A 26,733-nucleotide genomic window follows, 5' to 3' on the forward strand; every position below is an offset into this window, starting at 1 on the left:
AGTGGTTAACAGAAGAAACAAGTAGAAAATAGATGGCGTGCAATATAAGATACTTAGTAAAAGTTAGTTAAATCAGAGGAGATGAAACAGTCAGAAATGTCTTAGTAAAATCTGAGTGATCAAAAGGAGAACATGAGAAGCAGTTAGATGCTGGGAATGGAGACCTTCAGGACAAAGTACATGTGGCTTTAACTCTTCTTACTAACAACAGTTCCATCCAGTTATGATGTAGAGCTTAATCTCTGTTAGGTCAGCGCAGTTTCTTGCTGCAAACTGTCTGCATCATTAACTCTCCCAGGGAATTTCCTGGTGGCCATACTGATGGAGAATACAAATCAACCTGACATATGCACTAATTTTTAATTGAGGTGTGTGTGTGTGTGTGTGTGTGTGTGTGTGTGTGTGTGTGTGTGTCAAGAAGAAAGATGACACACAAAATTATGGTGATTACTCAATATTCATGCATGCTTTTGTTTTATCTATAGATAAGTAGTATGCTTACACTCCAAAAAATATTGATGTTTATGCTGATGTATATCCAGGGGTAGAAACATTTTAATATAAAATGCTGTGCTATAGGCATGAGAGAGATTCTTCAAAGTATATATGAAATTTCATGATTTGGCTACATGAAGTATACCAATGGCAAAGAGAAATAAATAATCACATTCAAGAGAGGATAATATCAGTTGATAAAAAAATTTCTCTCATGTGAACAATCATGGGACTGAATGTAAATAAAATGGATTAACAGACAACAGAATCAACACTTCTGCAGATAGGAGGACTAGTAGATATAAAATCCACTCAGACTGCTCTAAAGAAACAGGAAAGTTCATATCAAAATACTTGATACCTGAGAGAAAAAAAGAACTTCACAAAAAATGTAGGCTCAGATAAAGATGACAGTGAATGACAAACACTGACTGCATTCACATTCAAACCCATCATACCAAATGTTAAATATATACAAAATATGTTTGGTCATCAGCATTGTCCACATTTGTCACTGTATTATTTCCTTTGCAAGCTCTAGAAGAATATGGTCAAAATGTCTCATTCAGTTTGTTATTGTTATTTTGGCAAAATGAATAGTATTTTGAAATATACTGGCAGGTTAAAGCTGTGTGCAAGACGGGGACCTGCCTTTTTCTGGCAGTTGCTCTACTTGCTGAACATGCACAACTCACAATCCACCCTCACAGTTTCATGTCTGCCAGTAGCTCTCTCCTGCCTTCCAGGCCTGGAAAGGATAAGATTGTATTTGTAATCTAACTGTCCAAACATGTAAATTAAAATTCAAAGCCATTCCTCACTTCTACCTTTCTTCCCTCTCTTCTACCTAAGATGTCCATTCGTGCCAGTAAGGCCATAGTGCCACAACAATGTAGATGTGTGTGCCTGTTTGCTCTTAAGAAGAACACGAGATCTTAATCACAGCTATTGTACAAAATTTCATGTTTATGTGCCTGTCTGTCAGTGAATGTGTGCACTGTATCACAATATGAGAGTTGATTGTCATTACACTCTCTCTCCATTTTTCTCTCTTTTACCCTATCTCTCCCATTGTTTATTTTCCTTTGTATTCCACTCATAATTTCTGGCTGAAATAACGTAGGAACCTAATTGTCATGACTGTTATTCTTTTATCTGTCTCAGTTTCCTTTGCCAGTGTTTGTTGTAGTTTCCATTGAAAGCCTTTATGGACAAAGAACTTGATATTTATATAGCAGTTTCCAGAGCATAAGGTTCACATTCTTGAGAGTACTTTCTTTTTTTTTTATTTTTTTTTATTTTTTATTTTTACTCAGTTTTAGTCACCATAAGCAGGTGTGTTCTATGCCATAAGTCCCCCTGCTCCTTATCCCCAGCCAGGTGTGCCCCACCACCAGCCAGATGTGTACTGAAGTATGTATTAAACAGACTGAGTCATTTATTGCTGCTAGCACTGATATCAGCAAGATAATGTAATTGGAATAAGCTCTTCTGTTTACAGTGTTTGTGTCTCTGGCAAGTGGAACTGTACCGAACACATTTGTGATGGACTGTGTACTGCATGGGGTGACTCCCATTACAAGACATTTGATGGCCGTATGTATGACTTCCAGGGTAACTGTGATTATGTGTTAGCCAAAGGGACCCTTAATGATGATTCTTTCATGATCTCCACACAGGTGGGTACTACACAAACCATATTTATGTCTGTCTAATCAAACTATTCTAATGTAGATTATTACTTATGCAAATCAGTTTCTTCATTGTTACCCTCTTTGCCCTCCTACTATCTCTGGCACCTATTCTTGCCTAACAACACAGGGCACTCTCAATCTGGAGTATGAGTGAAAAAACCTGCTGCAAAATTTCACTACCTTACTATTTTGTTCCAATGTTGAAAGACAAGAGATTTTCCTTTCTTTTCATGTATTTTCTCAAACCTTCAAAATCCTGAAACAACTCTATTTGAGACGTTATTATAATTATAATGATGGAAGCCTGTGACTGTTTGAATACAAGGTCACTTGTCATTGAGAATAAGCATTTATGTTACTTTTTACTCTTTAATTATTGGTTTACCATCATAATCAGGACAGATTTTCAGAATAGGTGATTATTTTAAGTCCTTGGGTCTTTACATTCCTATTTGAGATCATTTTAGAGTGAAACTAGAACCAGCATCATGATTTAAAATTGTGTACATCTGCAGCTAACTCTTAACTACTACAGTCATTCACAGGAACACAATTACTATGGAGGGGTCTCACAGACCACATTTTTATATTTTATATATCAAACCAGAATTTCGCTGAATATATATAGTTTCTTGACCTCCCGTTGTTCATTACACTTCTTAGAGGTGGACTTTGTAGAAATTTGATTTTTTTAAAACAATACAGCATTTTAAACACTTTGGCAATTAAAACAAAGTGTAGTTTGGAGTATATTTCTATCTTATGAGTTATGAAAATAACAGCAAATAGTTAGCTCTCTATTCACAGACATATTATCATCAGATGGATTATATTACAAATTGGCAAATTAACTAGGTGGAAAAATCCAACTTGACTTACGATAAATTGTGTCCGAAGTCAACTATCAGTTTATGACTCATCTTTAGAGCGAATATTTCAGTCCATAAGTCTAGGAATGGAGAAACTTCGCCACATTTTACTTATAAAATTACAAGTAAAAACGAAATATGTGTTATCATGTGACACTGAATCTTACTTCAGTCAATTTCCACCTGCAAGCACTTCACACTGACCTTCCTGGAACACTTAAGACAAATTGGATCATTTTAAGTCCTTGGGTCTTTACATTCCTATTTGAGATCATTTTAGAGTGAAACTAGAACCAGCATCATGATTTAAAATTGTGTACATCTGTGTTTTTCTCTTCAGACGAGGAGGGCAAAAGGCACATGTTTATCAATTCTCGAATTCTTCTTTCAGTGTCTGAGGCTCATCTTGTAAGTGAAGTATTCTTCTGATGGTGTCGCTCAACTCTCATGGCAAGCATCCAATAGAAATTCTACGCTTCATATGAGGTTCAACTAGGTCTCTTGCTAGGGTCTTCATGAAGCTCAATCTCATCATTACTTCTGCCTTTGGATAAGTTTGTTGTACCACATAACAATACCGCAAGCAACATCCATCAATGTGAAGAAAATGGCCAAAGGCCATCTTCTTGTCTGGCGACTTGACGAATAAACTGCACACGTTTGGTCAAGGCAGTCCACACCACCTTTTGTTATGTTATAAAACAGTATGCTCTCAGATTTCCCTGATTCAGGATAACTGTTTACTGAATGGTGCATAAAAGAGATCAGTATTGCAGCTTTGGACTTCTTGGGCACGAAGGAAACCAGAGTCATGTCTTCTGTAAAACCGTAAACAGATGTCTTCACACCATGTTTCTTATTAGGTAAGAAGTTCTGTGGGATCTCCTTTTTGTTCTTTTTCAGTGTCCCAATGTATGTGAGACCTTTTTTTGAAAGTTCATTGACTATTTCTACTGATGAGTACCAGTTGTCACCTGTAACATTTCTCCTTGTCTTTTCAATGGGTTTCAGCAATCGAAGAACAGCCTGTGTGGGAACACTGTGACCTTTCTCATGTCTGGGAAGGGTGTGACCCTCGCTGCCTTTTCCAGAATAAATGTATGCATTGCACAAGTAATTTGTGCGAGCTTCAGTCAAACACTGAACTTTCAGGCTGTACTTTGCCGGTTTGTTTGGCATGTAAATTCTAAAGCCACACCTTCCGTGAAAAGGAACAAGCATTTCATCGATACACACTGTTGCACCTACAGAGTAGCAAAGTTGACTGTTTTCAGTGAAATGCGGAAAGATTTGTGAAATTACTGCTGATTTGTCAATTTTCTTTCTTTCCACCCTGTCATCTGGATTGTCAAATCGTAATGCAGACAGTAAAAACAGAAATCTTTCTTTGCTAACACTGCATCTGAAAACATCTCTGCCTGTTCCATCAGTTGCAAACAAGCTGTAAACAAACTTGTTCCCCGACTTGAAAATGGCTGAATACACTAATAGACCAATTAGAGCCTTCAATTCAATGACATCAACATCTTGTAGATAGGATGAGTGGTAGTTGGCATACTGTGCTCTATGTTTTGATAGTTTCAGATTTGTCCATCGAATGATTTTGTGTAGAATGTGTGGTGTAAAGAACAGTTTCCGTACCTCCAAAACAGCAGGGTTTTCTCCAAGACTTTCCGCCATCTGTCGCAGTCCAGGAAGCTGCAAGACGATGTTGGGTTGCCTTGTTCTTACATTAGGTGGAGGCTGCTTTTTTCTCCATCAGAAACATCTATTCTTACCAAAGAAGTATGCTCCATCATCATCAGTTGTCACATCTTCATCACTCTCAGTTTCCTGCTCTGAATTATTGTCGTGATCATTAAATATCTCAAAATCAGGGTCAATATCACTGTAATCAAAGTCTTCATCTGAAGATTCAATGGGGCGATCTTGAACATCCACATCTGTCTCACATAACACATGTTGCATAGATGGCCCAGCTTTCCCCACCCTGGAGAAACAATAGCGTGCAACAAAAACATGGCAACCAAATACTATGGTATGTCTGTGAGACCTCTCAAGGCTAATAATTACGAAACAAAGAGCAGCAACACTGCAAGAATGCTGTCATGTGTTGCTTGTCAGCCAATAGGAAGATACATGGAAGAGTCCATTTGGCTTTGCAGGGGTGTGAGAAATATCTTGACACAAAAATTCGTAATGGTCTGAGAGACGGTTTTATTTATTTTATTTACACGCCAAGTTCCATAGGACCCAATTGAGGAACAAATCTCCAAGGTCATGGAACGTTTCAGTACATGAAATTACAACATAAAAGTAATAACAGATAAAAATAAATGTTTATGAACCCAAAAAAAGTCGGTCCATAAGTTTAAGTAAATGCAATCAACAATACAATAAGAATCAGCTTAATTTTTCAAGGAACTCCTCGACAGAATAGGAGGAGTGATCCATGAGGAAACTCTTCAGTTTCAATTTGAAAGCAAGCAGATTACTGCTAAGATTTTTGAATTCGAGCGGTAGCTTATTGAAAATGGATCCAACAGTATACTGCACACCTTTTTACACAAGAGTTAACGGAAGTCTAATCCAAATGCAGGTTTGATTTCCACCAAGTATTAACCGAGTGAAAGCTGTTTATTCTTGGGAATAAGCTAATATTGTTAACAAGAAATGAGAGTAAGAAACATATATATTGAGAGGCCAATGTCAAAATACCCAGACTCGTGATCAGGGGTCGACAAGAGGTTCGAGAACTTACTCCACTTATTGCCCGAACCGCCCATTTCTGAGCCATAAATATCCTTTTAGAATGGGAAGAGTTACCCCAAAATATAATACCGTATGACATAAGTGAATGAAAATAAACAAAGTAGACTGATAGCTTTCGAATAAAAAAAATGGCAGTATTAAGTCTTTGAACAAGATCCTGAATGTGGGCTTACTATCTATCTGAAAACCTAGAAATTTGAACTGTTCAGTTTCACTAATCATATGCCCGATCTGTGAAATTTAAATGCCAAGTTTTGTTGAATTGTGTATTAGAAACTGTAAAAACTGAGTCTGACTGTGATTTAGTGTTAGTTTATTTCGTACAAACCATGAACTTAGGTCATGTGCTGCACTATCTGAAACCAAGCCAATGTTGCACACAACATCCTTTACTACCAAGCTAGTGTCATCAGCAAACAGAAATATTTTAGAGCTACCCATAATACTAGAGGGCATATCATTTATATAAATAAGGAACAGGAGTAGCCCTAACACTGATCCCTGGGGCACCCCCCACTTGACAGTACCCCACTCAGACCCCGCATCACAGCTGTTATCAACATTGTAACTGTTGCTAAAGTAAGAGGTGAACCAATTGTGAGCTACTCCCCGAATTCCGTAATGGTCCAACTTCTGGAGCGATATTTTGTGATCAACACAATCAAATGCCGTAGTTAAATCAAAAAATATGCCAAGCGTTTGAAACCTTTTGTTTGGCCCATCCAGTATCTCACAGAGAAAAGAGAATATAGCATTTTCAGTTGTTAAATGACTTCTAAAGCCGAACAGTATATTTGATAGCAAATCTTGTGATAGTAGTTAAGGGTTAAAGCTGTTACACTGTACAGTGAATTCCTGAGATGTTTGCGTCATTATAGGAACTTCAGTGAATATAATAAAAATACAGTGATATTTACAAATTAATATATTTGTCACCTCCTCTGTGTTATGACCAAAAATCTAAATATGTGATTCTCTCTATGCACTAAAGGCGCTAACATTAATAGGTAACAACAGTATGTATCATCACAGACTGTTGTTCGATAGTTTCAGTTTGTCCGCAACTTCAAATTCAGAAATTTGCCATGTAGTATGCAACTTGATAAACAATTCCCCACTGAATCTGAAGATAAAACAATTACTTCTAAGGGAAATACATCTCCACATACAGTTGGCTTGGTACCAAGTTAATAACACTTGAAATTGACTTTATTAGTGTTGTTTTAAATAAGATGTGATGCCTTCTGCAGTTTTCCTGCACTGATACCTACCACAGAACATGAACATTCTATTCCCACAATTAAAAAAAGAAAAAGAGGAATGCTCCTTGTCACATGTTTATAATTGTTTCATTTAATGAAAGGAATAAAGGTAACCAGTCACTGTGTAATTGAGGTGTTAAGTGGCATAGAGGACCATAAGCAAGACTGAAAATATTATGCTTTTCGAAAATGTCTTTCTTCAAAACATATACTCCTTCAATTCATTATATTCCACTCCAGACTTTTCATTATCAGTGTTGTTACATTTTCTCCTTGATTTCTGGTCATACACGATAATATTATTAATTTCATCAAATTTTCAAGTCAGTTATAATAGAGATCTAGAGGGTCTGTTTCTATGGACATGTAGATGCAAGACAGAAGCAGTGGTTTAACTGATCCCTTCATCACATTTATTTTATTATAAAGAGTTTTATATCCTGGTTTTTTAGATTGTTCTTGCACTTTCCAATGTTGTTAACTTGATCTGTCAACCTCTCTCCTTAAAATAAGCATGTGTGTAGAATCACTTTCATTGCTCTTTTCGTATGACGCTGCAGTTGTCCCATATCACAACGTTTCCTTCCAAGGTTTCTTTTATGAGGCTTTTATGTTGAGCTAATTGTCCAGTTAATTTAGTTTCTCTTCTCTGTATCATTTTAATCAATGTAGTTTTCCTTTAATTTCTTTTAGTTTTTATTCATTGGATTTTCTTTCTGTCAAGGGTGTTTTTGTGGTTTATCTACATCCCTACTGGTTCTAATTTTTCCTTTTTTCGTTCCCCCTGATTCCACCCTTCACAAATACAGCTTAAAATGCTTCAAATAAATTTCTGGATTAATGTTTTACTTGTTTCTATACTAAGGTGTATGTCTGTTAATAAATTGCTCATATTTCTGAATGCTTGTTTAGCCATTGCAATTCTTCTTTGAATATCTTTTAAATTCCTGTTGTCACCTGTTATTATACTTCATAAGTCAAAAAAATTATTTATTTGCATTAGTATTTTATTTCATATGCTAATGTATGCCCCGTACTTGTCTCTTTCATTTATCTATCACTATTAATTTAGTCTTCTTTGTGTGTCTTTTCAGTTGGTGGTTATCAAACACACCTGAAAATTTTTTAGCATATAGTGTATGTCCATTTCAGAATGTGCTAAGACTATTATGGCATCTACAGATTGAATACAATGTATGTTTTTGATCCCTTTAGTGCTGTTTTTCTTTGTTTGTGTTGTGCTTTCTACAAATAAACTGAATAAATGATATGAGCAAGGGCAGATTGAGAACCAGTCTTTTCTCTCCCCAGTCTATTCCAGTTTCATTCAGTTTCCCAAATAGTAGCTTCTATTTGATCCTATCAAAAGCCTCTTTTTGATTAACGCATTTGGAATTCATTTTTAGTTCATTTTATTTTTGCTTTCTAAGATAATTTTTGTTTTTGGTACCATTACAGCTTCTCTGGTTCCTTTTCCAATCCTAAATCCAGTTTTGGCTTCTAAGTTTTAGCTTTCAGTCTTTTCTTAACAGTACCGAGTTGAGAAATATATTCTAATGCACCAGTGAAATATTCATTCTGTTGTTGTAAACCATTTGAATGTAAGTATCAAAGCTACATGACAGTTTAAAAATTAAAATAATAATAAAATAAAAATAATAATAAAACAGCTAAGTCTCAAAAATAATCTGCTTCTTTACTGTTAAAAAATAGTGAAATGTGCCTCAAATATTTTAGACTGTTTACCAAGCATTGTTTAAGTAGTGCATGTTACCTGTTGATAATACAAACAGACAGGAAAAAATTGTCAGAATTGACAGACTGAGCTGGTTGAAATATTATTGCAAAAAAACTTCTAATATATAGACATTTGTGTGATTTTATCTCACTTACTGTGTAAACAAGAATTCCTTATGGTCTGACTACTTGCAAAGTAACCATATTTTATTTGAGAGCAAAAGTAAACATTATTGCTACTGATAATACTGTTGTTTCTTTTCTTTTCCTTCCATTATTCAGAATGTGCCATGCAGTTCTCTGGGTGCCACATGTTCCAAGTCTGTGAGCATGGCTATTGATTTTGCAAATAAAAAAGAGACTATAACATTCATCAGGGACAGCCCAGTACCTGATGTAACTTCTCTTAATAGGTAATTTTTTATTCTTAATTACTTGAAATTTTCACAAAAAAAGGAAAAAAAACAAGATCTACAGCATGCAAGATATATTTGTACAGAGAAACATTTCTGTTATGGATATTGCTATAGAGAGTGAAACCTAGAAAACAAGTAATGAATAATTCGTGATAACGTATAGGTGAGTAATAGTTACTTGTTATTGCCTTTATTTGTTTAAATTGATCTACATATGCTCAGTAGCAAAAAATTAACAGTTTACTATCAATGCAACAAATTTTTTGGCTTCTTAAGAGACCTAGCATTGTTTAAATTTGAGCAATTTGTAAAAAAGGAAGCATGATTTTTAGATCATTGGTTTTTTAATGCCTTAGATGAGCACCACAATTGTAATAATGAGTGTACAGATTTATCAAAACTATGTTACTTCCTGTGCTGCTCAGTTGTTTTCTCTTATCATGTCTTCAGGATCTGACAATCATATACCTTCGAAGTGAACCACCCTAAGTTGTGTACTGTAGCAGACAACACATCATCAGGAGAACAAAAAATTCTCATCTACTCTGAATACCTGAGTCCTCTGCAGGCTCATCAACCTTTTTTCCAATCAGAGAAAGTCTGCATCTATGCACAAACTCTGCAAACCACTGTGAAGTGGATGGTGAAGGGCACTTTCTGCTGTACCATGTGTTAAAGCTTCTTGCTATTCCATTTCTGTATGGATTGTGATATGAATGACTGCTTGGATTCCTCTGTGTTCCTGTAATTAGCCTATCTTGTCTTCACAATTGTTATGGGAGTGATATATAGAAAGCTGCAGTTTATTACTAGATTTCTCACATAATACTAGTTCTTGAAACTTTGTAAGTAGGCTTTTTGTCAGTTAGATTGTGTCTATCTCCAAGTGTCTGCCATTTCAGGATTTTTGGAATTTCCATGACACTCTAACTTCGGTCATTCAAACTTGTAACCATTCATGTTGCCCTTGTGTGCATGTATACAGTTTTGTCCTATTTGGTATGGGTCCCACACATTTGTGCAATATTCTGGGATGGGTCACATGAGTGTGAATATGCAATCACCTTTGCAGACTGATTTTCATTTTTCCAGTATCCTACCAAAGACTCAAGGTTTACCACCCTCTTCACCTATGACTGAGCTCATGTAATCATTCCGTTTCCTAATCCTACAAATTGTTACACCCAGATGTTTGTGTGAGTTGGTTGATTCCAACCAATATAGTCTAGTCATTGTATACTAAATTTTTCCTTTCCAGCCGGCCGGTGTGGCCGAGCGGTTCTAAGCGCTGAAGTCTGGAACTGCGCGACCGCTACGGTCACAGGTTCGAATCCTGCCTCGGGCATGGATGTGTGTGGTGTCCTTAGGTTAGTTAGGTTTAAGCAGTTCTAAGTTCTAGGGAACTGATGACCTCAGAAGTTAAGTCCCATAGTGCTCAGAGCCATTTGAAACATTTTTTTCCTTTCCATGAAGTGTACATTTTGATATTTCTGAACATTTACATCAGTTGCCAATTGCACTATTTTGAAACCTTATTTTGATATGACTGAAAACTTGTGTGACTCATTCATGTATTACAGGGTGTTCAATAAGTAACTATGCAGTTCAGAACTTGCTGTATTAAAGTAATGGAAGTTATAAGAGATGCTGGAAGTGATCCCCTTGAGCTTGAAGTCAGAATTGCACATGTTTCCACATGTTCTTGAAGACATTATGCAGAAGATTGGGAGTGATGTTCCAAATGTGACATGTCAGTGCAACTTGGAGCTATTATATGTTGTGTGTATTGCTTTCATAGGCCGTTCCCTTCAACATACCCAATAGAAAGTAAACCGGTGGAGCCAAGTCAGGTGAATGCAGAGGCCCGAGTCCTCAAGAGATGATGCGGTCACTGAAGATGTTCTTGAAAAAGTTCTTCGCCATGTGTGCAGTATGAGCAGTCACCCCATCCTGGTTCAGGCATTCTCAATTTCGTCCTCATTAAGTTCAACTAGGAAGGGCTCCAGAACACATTTATGGTGTCCTGAAAGTAGATCTGCCCAATGATGTGTTTACGAGTCATGGCACACCAAACAACAACCTTTTGATCATGCAGTGGGGACACCTTAGATTTGTGCAGATTCTCCATTGTCCACACATGACTATTCTGGCTATTCATGTAACTGGAGTGGTGAAACCATGCCTCATCCATGAAAAACGTTGTGTCAAGAATCCCCTTACCATTGTCCTGCAGGAAGGACAGAAACCAGTTGCAAAAGTTCGCATATGACGGGCGATTGGTGTCTCTCAGTTACTGCATGACTGACATTTTGTACAGATACATAGACAGTGGCATCCGGAGAACCTTGCGAGTGGAACCCACAGACATGTGGGCCTGCTGAGCTAGTCATCTAACCAATTTCTCTGGACTTTGTAGCATCATGCCTTGCACCTCCACCACCTTCTCTTCAGATGTAGATGCAGATGGCCTGCCTGATTTTGGAGCATCACGAACGCTTCCAGTCTTTCGAAACTTGGTGATGACGTTCCGTACAGCATTGTGGTTAGGCATCTTCACTCCTGGGAACTTTGGCGCAGATGCAGCTTCTACTGGTCAGGTAAACTTGTCTCCATTGCTAAACACATGCTGTACAAGAAACACTCTTTGTTCAATCATCAGCATGATGACCTGGGTCACAATGATGTCACACGAGACATTGGTCTTCAGTCAAACCGGACCTGTGAACAAATACAAATACCTGGTCATATATGGTTCAAATATGTAAAACAATGGAAAATATTGTATTAATAATTGACAATCATATCAGTCATTACTTAGCACAACATAACATGGCACTGCATAGTTATTTTCTGAACACTCGGTATTTCACTATTGATGACTGCATCATCTGCAAAGCAGCTGAGGCTACTATTGAGACTGTATGTATTATAAGTACTTTAGAATGTACAGGACATCCTTCTGTTTCAACAGCAAGCAAAAAATGTTGTTTTCTGCTGTATTCTGGAGAACATTGGGGTAAGAGACAACTGACATAGTGGTGAAGGAGATCTGTAAGACTAAAAGAGTTAACATTGTGTCTCTCATCTCCAGGTTGTAATCTTGCTGTTGAGGTACAAAGTCATGCCTCAGTTAGGGAGAGGGAGGGGCAGTGGGATTCTAATGGTAGGTAGCTGCAGACTGTAGTTGTCAGTGCCAGCTAACATGTCAGTCAAGTTCATGTATTCATGTGTGTTGTTTCCTCTATTAACTATTGTGCACCAGAACAAAGTAAATCAGGTAGTATGACATACAAGCAGCAGTTTAAAAAAATTCTCTCATTTTGCATCCTAATATCCTTGGACACCCACCAAAAATTCTCATATACTTTGTCAGTCTTTTTTTTTTTTTTTTTTTTTTTTTTGGTAACTGAGTATCATATCCCGCTGTATTAAATGAGTGTATCAGCTCTTAGCATCACGAATATCCATCTTTTCTGCATTTCTAAACTGCTGGTTGCTCTGTAAAATAGGCTGTGGACTTCATATATGTAATTTCCATCATTTATTTTTATTGATTTTATTCATAAAATGACTAATTATGTTGTATTTGCAATTTTAGGATACAGGTCCGTGAGGCTGGACTTTTTGTCTTTTCTGAGGTGCCAGACTTGGATATTGTACTTCAGTGGGATCGTGGTACAAGAGTTTATGTTAAACTGGGCCCAAGATGGAAAGGACTGGTAACTAAAATCTTTAGAGTCATTAATACATTGTATATACAATCACTGAGCTTCAGTGCACAAATATTGAAACCAAATGAAATACAGAAAAACCCAATTTTTAAGTTCCCAAATTTTATGTTTTCCCACTTTTTACATTCATTTTTGTTGGTACCAACACAACTCCTATTCTCACAATACAATGCTTTCCCATCATTAATGCCGGCTGCGGTGACCGAGCGGTTCGAGGCGCTTCAGTCCGGAACCGTGCGACTGCTACGGTTGCAGGTTCGAATCCTGCCTCGGGCATGGATATGTGTGATGTCCTTAGGTTAGTTAGGTTTAAGTAGTTCTAAGTTCTAGGGGACTGATGACCTCAGATGTTAAGTCCCATAGTGCTCAGAGCCATTTGAACCATTTTGAACCCATCATTAATGATTCCCTATTACTACATTCCCCACATTTTAAGTTTTCTTTGATGTTATCATGACCTGTAATAATCTTGGAGTAATATTTATCAATCCAAATAAGTTTTTATGCAACAAATGTCTGGGGACAGATGGTACTCACTTAAACAGGTTGGGCTCCAAGATCTTCACTAAGATGATTACTGATATTTGCAACATTATAAATAATAAGGGAGACTAAAAAGCAGAAGAGGGGATGATCATGCACAAAATGTGCCTGGAGAAAGCAATATTTCTTTCCTTCATTATAATGTAGAGGGATTAGGCAACAAGATTGATGTTTTCAACCACTATCTTTCAGATATTACACCCCACGCACTAGTTGTCAGTGAACACCAAAAATCTGCAGATAACACACACCTGTTTAAAATCCAAAATTATTAATTAACTGATTTTTACTGTTGTTCTAACCATAAAGGTGGAGGAGTGGCTATCTACCTGAGAACAAATAACCTAGTAGAATCTTACGAAAATATCTCTTGGGTAAAAGTGTATTCCACTGATTTGAAGTGTGAAATTGTATCAATTAAGTTAAAATTCTTGTCTGTTGTATACTTTATCTTAGCATTGTATAGATCACCAAATGCAAATTTTCAATTATTTCTTAATTCCCTTGATACAGTATTATGTAAAATAATGTCCAAGCAAGAGCATATAAATGTTATATTATTAGGGGATATTAATGTCAACACATTACAAGATTCCCAAGATAGCAAATGCTTCAAAGACTGTATCTATTCTTATGGCGCAAAAGATCTGTTGGGAGACATACCCACTAGAATCACTCCAACTAGTATAAGCTCTATAGACCATGTTGTTACAAATTGTGAAAATATTGCCACAGCTGCTGTTGTAAGTGGTCACATCTCTGACCATCTAGGCCAGCTATTAGTGCTAAAGGGAGGTCCTTGTATAAAACCAAAGAAAATTTATGAATACAAAAGGTATCTCTCTGTTATCAACATTGCCAAACTGAGAGAGAGCCTTGGTCATGAATCTTGGCATCTAGTATTTCAAGCCGAAGGAGTAAATAATAAATGGGATGCCTTTCTTATCTTATCATCCCATCAGAAAGATAAATATTAATAAGAATAAGGCAAGACAGTCAAGGCCTGTGGAATTTGATAATACTACCAAATAACTGAAAGAAAAAATGGAAGAAATGTATGTGATACAAAAGAGAGACCAAAAACAATGAGCACAGGGATAAATACAAACAATACAAGTACCAGTTTCACAATCAAGTCAAAAGATTGAAGGCTGAATCGAAAATACAAAATTCAGATTGTATCTCCAAGACCTGCTGGTTAATAGTAAATGAAATAAGATACAGTAAAACAAAAGTAAAAGGTAATATCAACATACAGATATCTAATAACAATATTGATGTCACCAATCCTCAAGAGATCAGTAACATTTTTAATGACTATTTCATAGATATCATAGAATCTGACTTTTGTACCACAGATAAAGTACCTGTTGGAAGTCTTGCTGAGGACAATTCTGAAGCTAATCAACTCCATGAACTTGAAATCAAGGATATTTTGCAGCTCATCAGAGAATGCAAAAACAAAAAATCCGCTGGATGGGATGAAATTTCTCCATTTTTACTTAAACAGTGCGAAAACAATCTAGCATATCCCTTGATGCACCTAATAAATAGTGTCTTAAAAGAAGGAGTGTTCCCTGACATACTAAAATTAGCCATTGTTGAATCTCTCTACAAAAAAGGTGATAAACAAGTAGTAGAAAATTACCGACCACTTGCCTTAACTTCCGTTTTTAGCAAGTTAATTGAAAAAATAGTTCTGAAATATATGTTAGAGCATTATAATAAGCACAACTTCCTGGGAGATTTTCAGCATGGTTTCAGAAGTGGTCATACCACCATAACTGCAACACTTCAATTTATGCTGAAAGCGCTTGACAAAATTGATGAAGGCATTATAGTAGCTGGAGTTTTCCTAGACCTGTCAAAGGCTTTTGATGAGGTTGATTATAAGGTACTTCTGCCAAACTGGCCAGAGATGGCATAAGTGGGACATTATTGCACCTCATCACATCATATTTAAAAAACAGAAGACAGTGTACCTCAATCTCACACAATAGTGGAGAAACATTAAACAGTTATACATCAATGGTCAGGACTATTAAATTTGGTGTGCCTCAGGGATCGATAATTGATCCCTTCCTTTTTATATGTTACGTCAATGACTTCCCAAAGATAGTAAAAAATGATACCTTCATTACAATGTATGCAGATGACACTTCAGGCCTTTGTTGGGGAAACAATATTATTAATCTCGGCATAGAGGTAAAAAAAAATTTATAGATGTTGCAAAGGAAAAGTTTGAAAATGACAATCTAAAAGTCAACTTACAAAAAACAGATATAATCCCCTTTAATGACAATCTAAAAGTCAACTTACAAAAAACAAATATAATCCCCTTCAATGTTGGTGATTTGTAAACTTTTATTGATTCTCAAGATAGCAATATCGTAGGGAAAATCTGCAGTGAGTGTAAATTCATAGGTATATGCATAGATAGCAAACTACTATGGACACAACAAATTGACAATGTATATGCAAGGCTATCATCTAGCCTGTATGTTTTAAGAAGAATAGCTCCATATGTCAATACCCAAACAATGAGGATGATGTATTTTGGTTTAATACATCTATTTGTAGCATATGGTCTTGCAGTGTGGGGAGGGGCTTCCGAAACTCATGTTGACCGAGTATTTAAACTCTAGAAAAGAGCTTTGAGAATATTAAGCAAAAAAGATGCTCGAACATCATGTAAGGAATTGTTTATAGAATTTAAAATTCTGACTATCTATTCAATGTATATGTTTGAAACAATAGTATCAATTGTAGAAGATAAGAAATATACCTGTCATAATGCAGAAATTCATGATCACAATACTAGACAAGTACAAAATTACCATATGATGCACAGAAGACTGAAAAAAACTGCTAACAGTCCATATATTAATGGAGCAAAATACTTCAATGCACTGCCAAATGAACTGAAGGTAATAACTGGAGAGACATTCAAAAAACATCAAAAATTGTGGCTCATTGAGGAGTGCTTCTATAGCCTACTGTAGAAACTAAAATCTAAAGTATTATTGTTGTTGTTGTTGTTGTTGTTGTTGTGGTCTTCAGTCCTGAGACTGGTTTGATGCAGCTCTCCATGCTACTCTATCCTGTGCAAGCTTCTTCATCTCCCAGTACCTACCGCATCCTACATCCTTCTAAATCTGCTTGGTTTATTCATCTCTTGGTCTCCCTCTACGATTTTTACCCTCCACGCTGCCCCCAATACTGAATTGGTGATCCCTTGATGCCTCAGAGCATGTCCTACCAACCGATCCCTTCTTCTAGTCAAGTTGTGCCACAAACTTCTCTTCTCTCCAATCCTATTCAGTACTTCCTCATTAGATATGTGATCCACCCATCTAATCTTCAGCATTCTTTTGTAGCACCACATTTCGAAAGCTTCTCTTCACTTCTGTCAAAACTATTTATCATCCATGTTTCACTTCCATACATGGCTACACTCCATACAAATACTTTCAGGAATGACTTCCTGACACTGAAATCTATACTCGATGTTAACAAATTTCTCTTCTTCAGAAACGCTTTCCTTGCCATTGCCAGTCTACATTTTATATCCTCTCTACCTCGACCATCATCTGTTATTTTGCTCCCGAAATAGCAAAACTCCTTTACTACTTTAAGTGTCTCATTTCCTAATCTAATTCCCTCAGCATCACCCGACTTAATTCGACTACATTCCATTATCCTCATTTTGCTTTTGTTGATGTTCATCTTATAACCTCCTTTCAAGACACTGGTCATTCCGTTCAACTGCTCTACCAGGTCCTTTGCTGTCTCTGACAGAATTACAATGTCATCGGCGAACCTCAAAGTTTTTATTTCTTCTTCATGGATTTTAATTCCTACTCCAAATTTTCCTTTGTTTCCTTTACTGCTTGCTCAATATACAGATTGAATAACATTGAGGATAGGCTACAACCCTGTCTCACTCCCTTCCCAACCACTGCTTCCCTTTCACATCCCTTGAGTCTTATAACTGCCATCTGGTTTCTGTACAAATTGTAAATAGCCTTTCGCTCCCTGTATTTTACCCGTGCCACCTTCAGAATTTGAAAGAGAGTATTCCAATCAACATTGTCAAAAGCTTTCTCTAAGTCTAGAAATGCTAGAAATGTAGATTTGCCTTTCCTTAATGTTTCTTCTAACGTAAGTCGTAGGGTCAGTATTGCCTCACATGTTCCAACATTTCTACGGAATCCAAACTGATCTTCCCCGAGGTCGGCTTCTATCATTTTTTCCATTCGTCTGTAAAGATTTCGCGTTAGTACTTTGCAGCTGTGACAAATAATTTTGACTACTTTCTTAAGTTCCTATTATAAAGTAAAATTAGATTGTACACTGTTGTATTGTACTACCAATTGCTATGCATGTAATTACATGTTTCACACAAATAAATTACAAATTACAAAAATTACAAATTACCTTTAACATTTTTTAATATATTTCTGCAAAAAGTGGATCTTGCTGTCTCGTTCCATGTATTGGTGGCTTAAGCAAGCTTTTCGTTCTCAGTGTGTTTGGTCACAACTACCTGTACAATAGGTTCACAGTGTTTGGAAGGGTGGGAGAATATGCTGAATCACTGCCTTAATGATTTTGACAAGCTGAGGATAATTTAATTTCAAAGTCATATATACAAATAAGCAATGCTTTTGATGACAACCATCTCTATAACAGGCTTTCACAAATTATTGTTAATTGCACATGAAATATGCTAATATGTACTAGGCATGCAGTCTTAGGTTGGTGTGACCTGACGAACCAAGTGATCTCCTTGTCAGCAAAAATCTTTAGATTTTATGCCTATTGTTCTCTGTTTACAAAGACTGCCAGCTTCAGTGTTTTAACCAGTATTGTGTTACAAGTAGCCTATTATTTAGTATAATGTTATAATGATTATCAATAAGAAGTTTCACATTAGAACATCATTAGCTTCTCAATGTGGTTTCATGAAAGACTTTTGCTTCCGTGTTTGATGTACACCATTGGACATGGTTGGAATGAAGAGGAAAACCCACGCATTCATTTGTGTATGTCAGCAATTGACCACTTCTTTGTGATTGATACTTTTATATACTGAGGACTAATTACAGTTAGAAAGAAACAAAAACAATTAATTACTTTAGGTTTTTTAAAGGGGTAAAATTTAAATTATTTTAGTTTAACATTTTGAACACTGTAAAGAAATTGGCAGTAAGAAATTTACACTTTTGTGGGTCAGTCCGCTGAAAAGTATAGAATGGGGTTTTACTGTATTCTTAACAGTTGTAACACATATTTTCATATATCCAATTCGATCTTTGTAAAGAGAAATAAAAAAAAAGAATTACTGGTTTGTGATCAAGAATGCCTACAACTTAATGCAATACACATTGATGTACCTTGGCAAATTCCTTTTATTAGTTTTGAGAAAAGTTTTTAGGATTGTAATGACTATACAAGGGCGATGTACTTGAGGACAATATTATGGAAATGGAAGAGGATGTAGATGAAGATGAAATGGGAGATATGATACTGCGTGAAGAGTTTGGCAGAGCACTGAAAGACCTGAGTCGAAACAAGGCCCCCGGAGTAGACAATATTCCATTGGAACTACTGACGGCCGTGGGAGAGCCAGTCCTGACAAAACTCTACCATCTGGTGAGCAAGATGTATGAAACAGGCGAAATACCCTCAGACTTCAAGAAGAATATAATAATTCCAATCCCAAAGAAAGCAGGTGTTGACAGATGTGAAAATTACCGAACTATCAGCTTAATAAGTCACAGCTGCAAAATACTAACACGAATTCTTTACAGACGAATGGAAAACTTAGTAGAAGCCAACCTCGGGGAAGATCAGTTTGGATTCCGTAGAAACACTGGAACACGTGAGGCAATACTGACCTTACGACTTATCTTAGAAGAAAGATTAAGGAAAGGCAAACCTACGTTTCTAGCATTTGTAGACTTAGAGAAAGCTTTTGACAATGTTGACTGGAATACTCTCTTTCAAATTCTAAAGGTGGCAGGGGTAAAATACAGGGAGTGAAAGGCTATTTACAATTTGTACAGAAACCAGATGGCAGTTACAAGAGTTGAGGAACATGAAAGGGAAGCAATGGTTGGGAAGGGAGTAAGACAGGGTTGTAGCCTCTCTCCGATGTTGTTCAATCTGTATATTGAGCAAGCAGTAAAGGAAACAAAAGAAAAATTCGGAGTAGGTATTAAAATTCATGGAGAAGAAATAAAAACTTTGAGGTTCGCCGATGACATTGTAATTCTGTCAGAGACAGCAAAGGACTTGCAAGAGCAGTTGAATGGAATGGACAGTGTCTTGAAAGGAGGATATAAGATGAACATCAACAAAAGCAAAACAAGGATAATGGAATGTAGTCTAATTAAGTCGGGTGATGCTGAGGGAATTAGATTAGAAAATGAGGCACTTAAAGTAGTAAAGGAGTTTTGCTATTTGGGGAGCAAAATAACTGATGATGGTCGAAGTAGAGAGGATATAAAATGTAGGCTGGCAATGGCAAGGAAAGCGTTTCTGAAGAAGAGAAATTTGTTAACATCCAGTATTGATTTAAGTGTCAGGAAGTCATTTCTGAAAGTATTCGTATGGAGTGTAGCCATGTATGGAAGTGAAACATGGACGATAAATAGTTTGGACAAGAAGAGAATAGAAGCTTTGGAAATGTGGTGCTACAGAAGAATGCTGAAGATTAGATGGGTAGATCACATAACTAATGAGGAAGTATTGAATAGGATTGGGGAGAAGAGAAGTTTGTGGCACAACCTGACCAGAAGAAGGGATCGGTTGGTAGGACATGTTCTGAGGCATCAAGGGATCACCAATTAAGTATTGGAGGGCAGCGTGGAGGGTAAAAATCGTAGAGGGAGACCAAGAGACGAATACACTAAGCAGATTCAGAAGGATGTAGGTTGCAGTAGGTACTGGGAGATGAAAAAGCTTGTACAGGATAGAGTAGCATGGAGAGCTGCATCAAACCAGTCTCAGGACTGAAGACCACAACAACAACAACAACAATGACTTATGTTTTTTCTGTATGTGGTTATGGGCAATATTTGGTGTAAAGGAACACAACTACTCTATTGAGTGTAATAGTCGAAGCAGAAGATAATGGTTCTGATGTAGAGGTCAGGAATGTGAAATTAATTACCTGAGTAATGTCCACCAACAAGTTTATCGCACTTGCAATTCTGCTGGTGTTCGTAGTAATCCCAATAATGGGTTTCACATAGTATTTATGCAAGACTGACTCACTTTCTTACGCTTGGGCTCAAGTAAAAGAGTGAAGATTTTAGTGCAAGTTCTAAGTCCAGAAAGTTTTTTTCCAGACATGCATTACTTCCTTATTAAATATGTTTGATTAATTTCTTTTAGGTTTGACTGTAAATGTTTGTGTTTCTTTCAGAAAGTTCTGTTTTAGTGACAGTCATTAGTACTTTGTAACATGTCAGTGGTCCAGTTTCATCAAATATGTTAATTATTCTCACAACTGTATCTCTGCAGATGTACTATAACAAGGGTAAGGTGGATATTTGCTTGGCCTAGCAGTAAAGGTTTTTTTTTTTCTTCTTCTTCTTCTTTTTTTTTTTTTTTTTTTTTTTTTTTTTTTTTTTTTTTTTTTTTTTTTTTTTTTTTTTTTTTTTTTTTTTAAATACAAAAATGGTCTTATTTTTTTGATACAGGCCTTTTACATCAATCACTGTGTACAATATTTTCTTTCCTGATTTTAACCACAGTGCATATCTTAGGTAGGGACACGGTATAACAATCGTAAGGAACCCCAACTGCCTGATCTGGTTGACCTACTACACACTGAACCTCATCCAGTCCACATTCAGTTCCAGCTATTATCAGGAAATATTTGCTCTCTCCTTTTTGAATATTTGGTGCAAACTACCCAAATGACAGGCATCATATTCACTAAGGCTTAGCTTCTTCATATAATTTTGGATGTCTGTCAACCACTGGTTTGAGGCCTTCCTCTCCCTCTCTTGTTTGTAGCCATGGAAGAGAACTTTTTCACGATATGGTCATCAAGTTTTTCTGTTATGTGACTGTGACATTTCAACCTGAATTTTGAGAGTTTTCCATTTATAACAATAACCTTAAAACTGTCTTGTTTTACTTCTTTGCACACTTTGTCTTTCAGTATTACTCCTCCTGCCCATCGTCACATGGGCATTTCTGTTGTATGGCACTTCTGTACTTGAGTCTTTTTTTATGTCCAGATTCTGACACACTCATAATAGTACTGGTCTTACAGTTATTTTGTTAATTTTTTCTATGGGTTTTGTTGGCATTTTTGCATCTCACAAAGTGCCTAAAAGCAAACATCACTGGTTTAAAAAAAAATTGGGTGTGATATCTTATGGGACTTAACTGCTAAGGTCATCAGTCCCTAAGCTTACACACTACTTAACCTAAATTATCCCAAGGACAAACACACACACACCCATGCCCGAGGGAGGACTTGAGCCTCCGCCGGGACCAGCCGCACAGTTCATGACTGCAGCACCTTAGACCACTCGGCTAAACCCGTGTGGCCCACTGGTTTCAACCTGATGTTATTTTATTAGTAATATCTGCTTCAGTTGACCAGGCCTCTGCTATTACAAGACCCAGATGCTTAAAGTCATAGAAGTGTGATATTATCAAGATTGCTGTCTGTGGTTTAAATGATATGGGGCTGAAGTTGTGCATCATGCACTCAATCCAAGTTCTACTTTTGCATAAGTACTTTGTTATGTTGAATTTTCTGAATGTTATTAGATGTAATGGCTACATCAACAGCCTACAAAAGATTCCATGGTGATGGATTCTGTAGCTTTGTGGTCAGATAATTTTTACAACATTAAACAATAATGAATACCTACATTTACATCAGGGCTTTTCGATTCACTTGGAGTACTTTTCGTGCAGGTTTGGGCATTGTTATACGTGTCAGTGATAAGTTCTGTGTAGTACTCTGAGACATGATGTGCATGTATAGCTTGCTGTATTATTGCTCTTGATACTCAGTGAAAAGACTTTTCTAGAGCTGTAAAGACCAACCAGATATTTTGCTTGTTTTCTTGAGATTTTACCATCACTAATCTTATTGTATGAACAGCCTGCTCTCAGTTCAAGTGATTTTCCGTCAATGAGATTAATTGAGCTACACAATCCTAAAGGACTTATTCCCAGATTTTGAAGGTATGAAATGTGAGTTGTTATGTTCTGGTAGTTTCCACAGTCAAATATGTCTTCTTTATTTTTGGAGAAAGGAGTTAACACTGCTTCTGCAAGTGTTCAGGAAGTATTCACTTTTCAGTATGTTGTTAAACAGTTTTTAGTTACGCAATATTAGCATGAAATATATACCTCACCACCCACGACCCACCACCCTTGTTCTTCATGATGAGATTAATTATGCACTGGAAAATGGTTTAATTTCACTTGTGCTAAATTTGGGCATATTTCATCCTGCACAGAACAAGTTTTGTGTACTTTTTTACATTTAACATATTTATGCTATTTATTATATTTAATTTCTCAAGTGCTTAAAATTAACATGTTTGTTGCTATGCAGGTGAAAGGCCTCTGTGGAAACTTCAACAACAATGAAGCTGATGATTTCCAGACACCTTCTGGAGGTATAAGTGAAGTGTCACCAGTACTATTTGGCGATTCTTGGAAGCTTCAGCCATACTGTCCAGAATCATTTGCAATTGTGGTGAGTTGTGTAAAAAGTCTCTTACTCTTGCACATTAAAAAATCGAAAGCTGTCCTCAGCCCGCATGTTGGTTGGAATGCTGCACTGCTGTACTAGGCATTGCCTTTCTCTGACCGAACTGACTTACCCAGCCAGTTATAGGTGACCCATAGTGGAACATAGATGCCAAACCATGATTTTTTTCACACTAACAAATCATTTCCAGAGATGAATGGGGTGACAAGTGACAGAAAAATAGCTGTGCTGCCTGTAGTTTGAACCCAGTGCCACCTGCACAATGCGCCACCAGTCCACAAGGATCATAAATTCATCAAAAAGCTGTACTACTGTTCTGTAAAGTTGATTTTTTGTCCTTGGTGCACTGCAATCACTATTATGATGTTACTTGTAGGACTATATTTGAGGATCTTAAATTGGACTCACTGAGAGAGAGAGAGAGAGAGAGAGAGAGAGAGATGAAAACAAAAATTATGTCCAATTGTGTGCGCATGTATGTATGTGAGTGAGTGAGTGAGTGTGTGTGTGTGTGTGTGTGTGTGTGTGTGTTTGAGAGAGATGGAGATTTTTTATTTATTTATTTATTTATCTCTTGTTCCGGTGATCCATGTTGTGACACTATCACAGGATATGGAACGTGTCAATTTTACAAGCTTTTGGCCAGAATTTACGGTAATGCATAACACAAAACAAAAACAGTAAACAGTAACTTAGTCCCACAACAAAAAAATACATTTTAGAGATAGAGATTACAAAACAAAAAATAGTAAACAGTAACTTAGGTCCCACTACAAAAATACATTTTAGAGATAGATAAAGATTGCAAAATAATAAGTGTTACAGAGAAATAAATATGGAGAGAGAGAGATTGATTCAGTCAACATAAATTGCAATGAATTACAGCTATTAAAGTAGAAAAATATATAGAAAAGGTTCTGAGTATTAAGAAATAACTCAACTGGTGATTCTGGCTGTGAGTATTACTGTATTAGCCCAAATATAAGCCATTTTCCTCAAAATTGAGCCACAAAAAATATTTATGGCTTATCTGTGCAACTGTAGAAATACCAAGCTCTTTTTACTTCAAAGAAATTTCAACTGTAGTGTTCTTTCCTCAGTTCTAAATGGGTCAACAGCATAGCTAATGTATGTAAATTAATCACTGTATATGAGGTAACAATTCAACTGTCTTCAGCGATTGACATTTCCTGTAGGTAGTGACTATTGTCATTCTTGCAGCTGTGTTATTTTACATGATATGGTGGGTACAGTTTTTCTTTAACTAGAAAGTGAAAGTTTGTTTCCACCGATTCGAAGTTATGATGCAAATTTCAAACTTGGAGTTGTTCATTGTTTGAAGACTACATCTAATAGAGGAGGTGGCAGAAACTATGCTTTGTAAGACACTAGTGTGTAGCATTGAAGAATAAGCCAAAAGCTGAAAAGTAGCTTGAATTTGAGGCTAAGTTTCTGTCCTTCATCAAACGTAAAAGAAGATGGGATACTTACTCTTAACAAATAATCCATTTCAAGGCCTTGGAGATTCCAAAGATCATGAACATTCCTCATACACAATTTTGTGGCAGTATCAGTTGGTGATACAAGTTGATATGTAAAAGTGGCCTCTCTGTATGATGAAGTACTTCACTAGCACAGTGACTACCAGAAGATTTTACTGAAAAACTCATCAGCTTCTAAAGACTGACCTAATGTGCTGCTATTTTAGTGGTGGAGATTTTTACAGGTCATCTCACATCTGAAGTAAAGAATGAAGTTGCTACACTGAAGACTGACTTTGTCTTCAATAATCAAGTATCTCAAAACTGCAGATACTTAATGTTGTAAACTAGCCTTGTAAAGGCCATGTCTGGAAACACTGTACCAATTGGCTTTTAGAAGGGGATGATGCACTCACTCTATCTGTCAAGATTAAAAATATGTCAGTCAGCCTTATGCATTAGTTCATTTTCTCTTCATGGCACACAATGTCACCAGATTTTTTCATCAAAAAGTTCAAATGCTTTATGTCCAAACCCTGGATGGTCCTGAGAACAACATACTTTGGGAGGAGAGTCATGAAAATACTGACAGAGAGGAAACAGATGGTAGTAGTGAAGTTAACAATGACATCAGTAAAGACTGTGATTAGAAGGCTGGTATTTCTGTACAATTTATCTACACAAAAACATAAAAAATATAGTCATGATCGATGATGTTGTGAACAGTTTTTGTAGATGGGTAAAGTGATTAAGAAGACTGTTATACATGTGAGCTTTTGGCCAAAAGACCTTCTTCTAACACACACACACACACACACACACACACACACACACACACACACACACATATTCGTGAAAGCACAACTCACTGGCACAACCACTGTCTCTGGCCACTGAGGCTGGAGGTGTGGCCTCAGTGGCCATAGGCAGTGGTCATGTATGTTTGAGGTGCTTGAGTTGTGCTTGGGTGAATGTGTGTGTATGTGTTTTCTATCTTAGAAGAAGGTCTTTTGGCCAAAAACACACATGTATAGCAGTCATTTTGTTGTGTCTGTCTGCAACTCAACACGTCCACTATAAGTGAGTAGCAGTTTCTCCTTTTCATAGTACTGTCATTATTCCATTCTGGATAGTTGACTAGAAACCCAAGTCTTTAATTTTCTAGTAATTTGTTGTCACATAAAGTTTCTTTTTGAAACCAGTTAAATGTGTTTTTCATGTAGGATGCATGCAAAAAACACCCAGAACGAGAAATATGGGCAGTTCAGAAGTGTAGTATACTAAAGTCTGAAGTATTCCGCAGATGCCATTCTGAAGTGCCTTTTGAACCCTATCTGCACAGGTGAGTTAGAATTATTTGCTCACTGCTCTTTCTATAAGTGCATGCAAAGTAGATGTTATTATATAGTTTTCATTTTATGAATTGTGTGACTGCAGTAAGCTGTATTGAATATCACAAGGGATAGTGCAAGTTGATGTAAGTGCAAGGATTACACATAACTGTAGAGAACTGTGGAAGACAACAAAATATCAAGCAGTTTAGTATGCATTGTAAATCAAAAGAAAATAAATACAAAAGGAAATGAGAATAGTAAGATGGGAGAGAATATGTGAGAAGTATAACGAAATGAGAGAAGTTCAGCAAAGAGGAGTTAATATGCTCTTTTTGATAGTGTAAATCAAAGTGTGAGCTTAATGCCAAATGTTTGTTGATTTCAAGGGCTTCCAGTAGCTTCAGTTTTGGCTTTTTGTGTTCCTAGTGGATGATTTTGCATTATTTCTATATGGAAAATGCTCTTACAGTATGTGCATTTTCGCAATATTCTTATTATTCATGATACTATAATTATTTCTGATTCTTGTAGCATTTTGTTTTTGTCCAGAGGGAAATTTAGTCCTTTTTCTGTTCTAATCTTACATGTGTAACTCTTTAGTTTATGACATCTGAGCTTAAGTTTTGTAATGAAAGGAACAATTTT

At 36.5% G+C, this 26,733-nt stretch overlaps 1 protein-coding gene across 1 annotated transcript in view; it reads left to right on the forward strand.

Moving 5' to 3' along the window:
• LOC124605103 (hemocytin) overlaps positions 1-26,733 on the forward strand; it is a 569,639-nt gene that overhangs the window by 221,912 nt on the left and 320,994 nt on the right. Inside the window, exons 24-28 of the mRNA XM_047136554.1 lie at positions 1,997-2,174; positions 9,112-9,242; positions 12,844-12,964; positions 23,115-23,258; positions 25,978-26,096. Of these exons, the coding sequence (XP_046992510.1) occupies positions 1,997-2,174; positions 9,112-9,242; positions 12,844-12,964; positions 23,115-23,258; positions 25,978-26,096 (693 nt within the window). The remainder of the gene's footprint in view (positions 1-1,996; positions 2,175-9,111; positions 9,243-12,843; positions 12,965-23,114; positions 23,259-25,977; positions 26,097-26,733) is intronic.

The sequence above is a fragment of the Schistocerca americana genome, chromosome 3, assembly GCF_021461395.2.
Source record: "Schistocerca americana isolate TAMUIC-IGC-003095 chromosome 3, iqSchAmer2.1, whole genome shotgun sequence".
In the NCBI taxonomy this organism is placed as follows: Eukaryota; Metazoa; Arthropoda; class Insecta; order Orthoptera; family Acrididae; genus Schistocerca; species Schistocerca americana.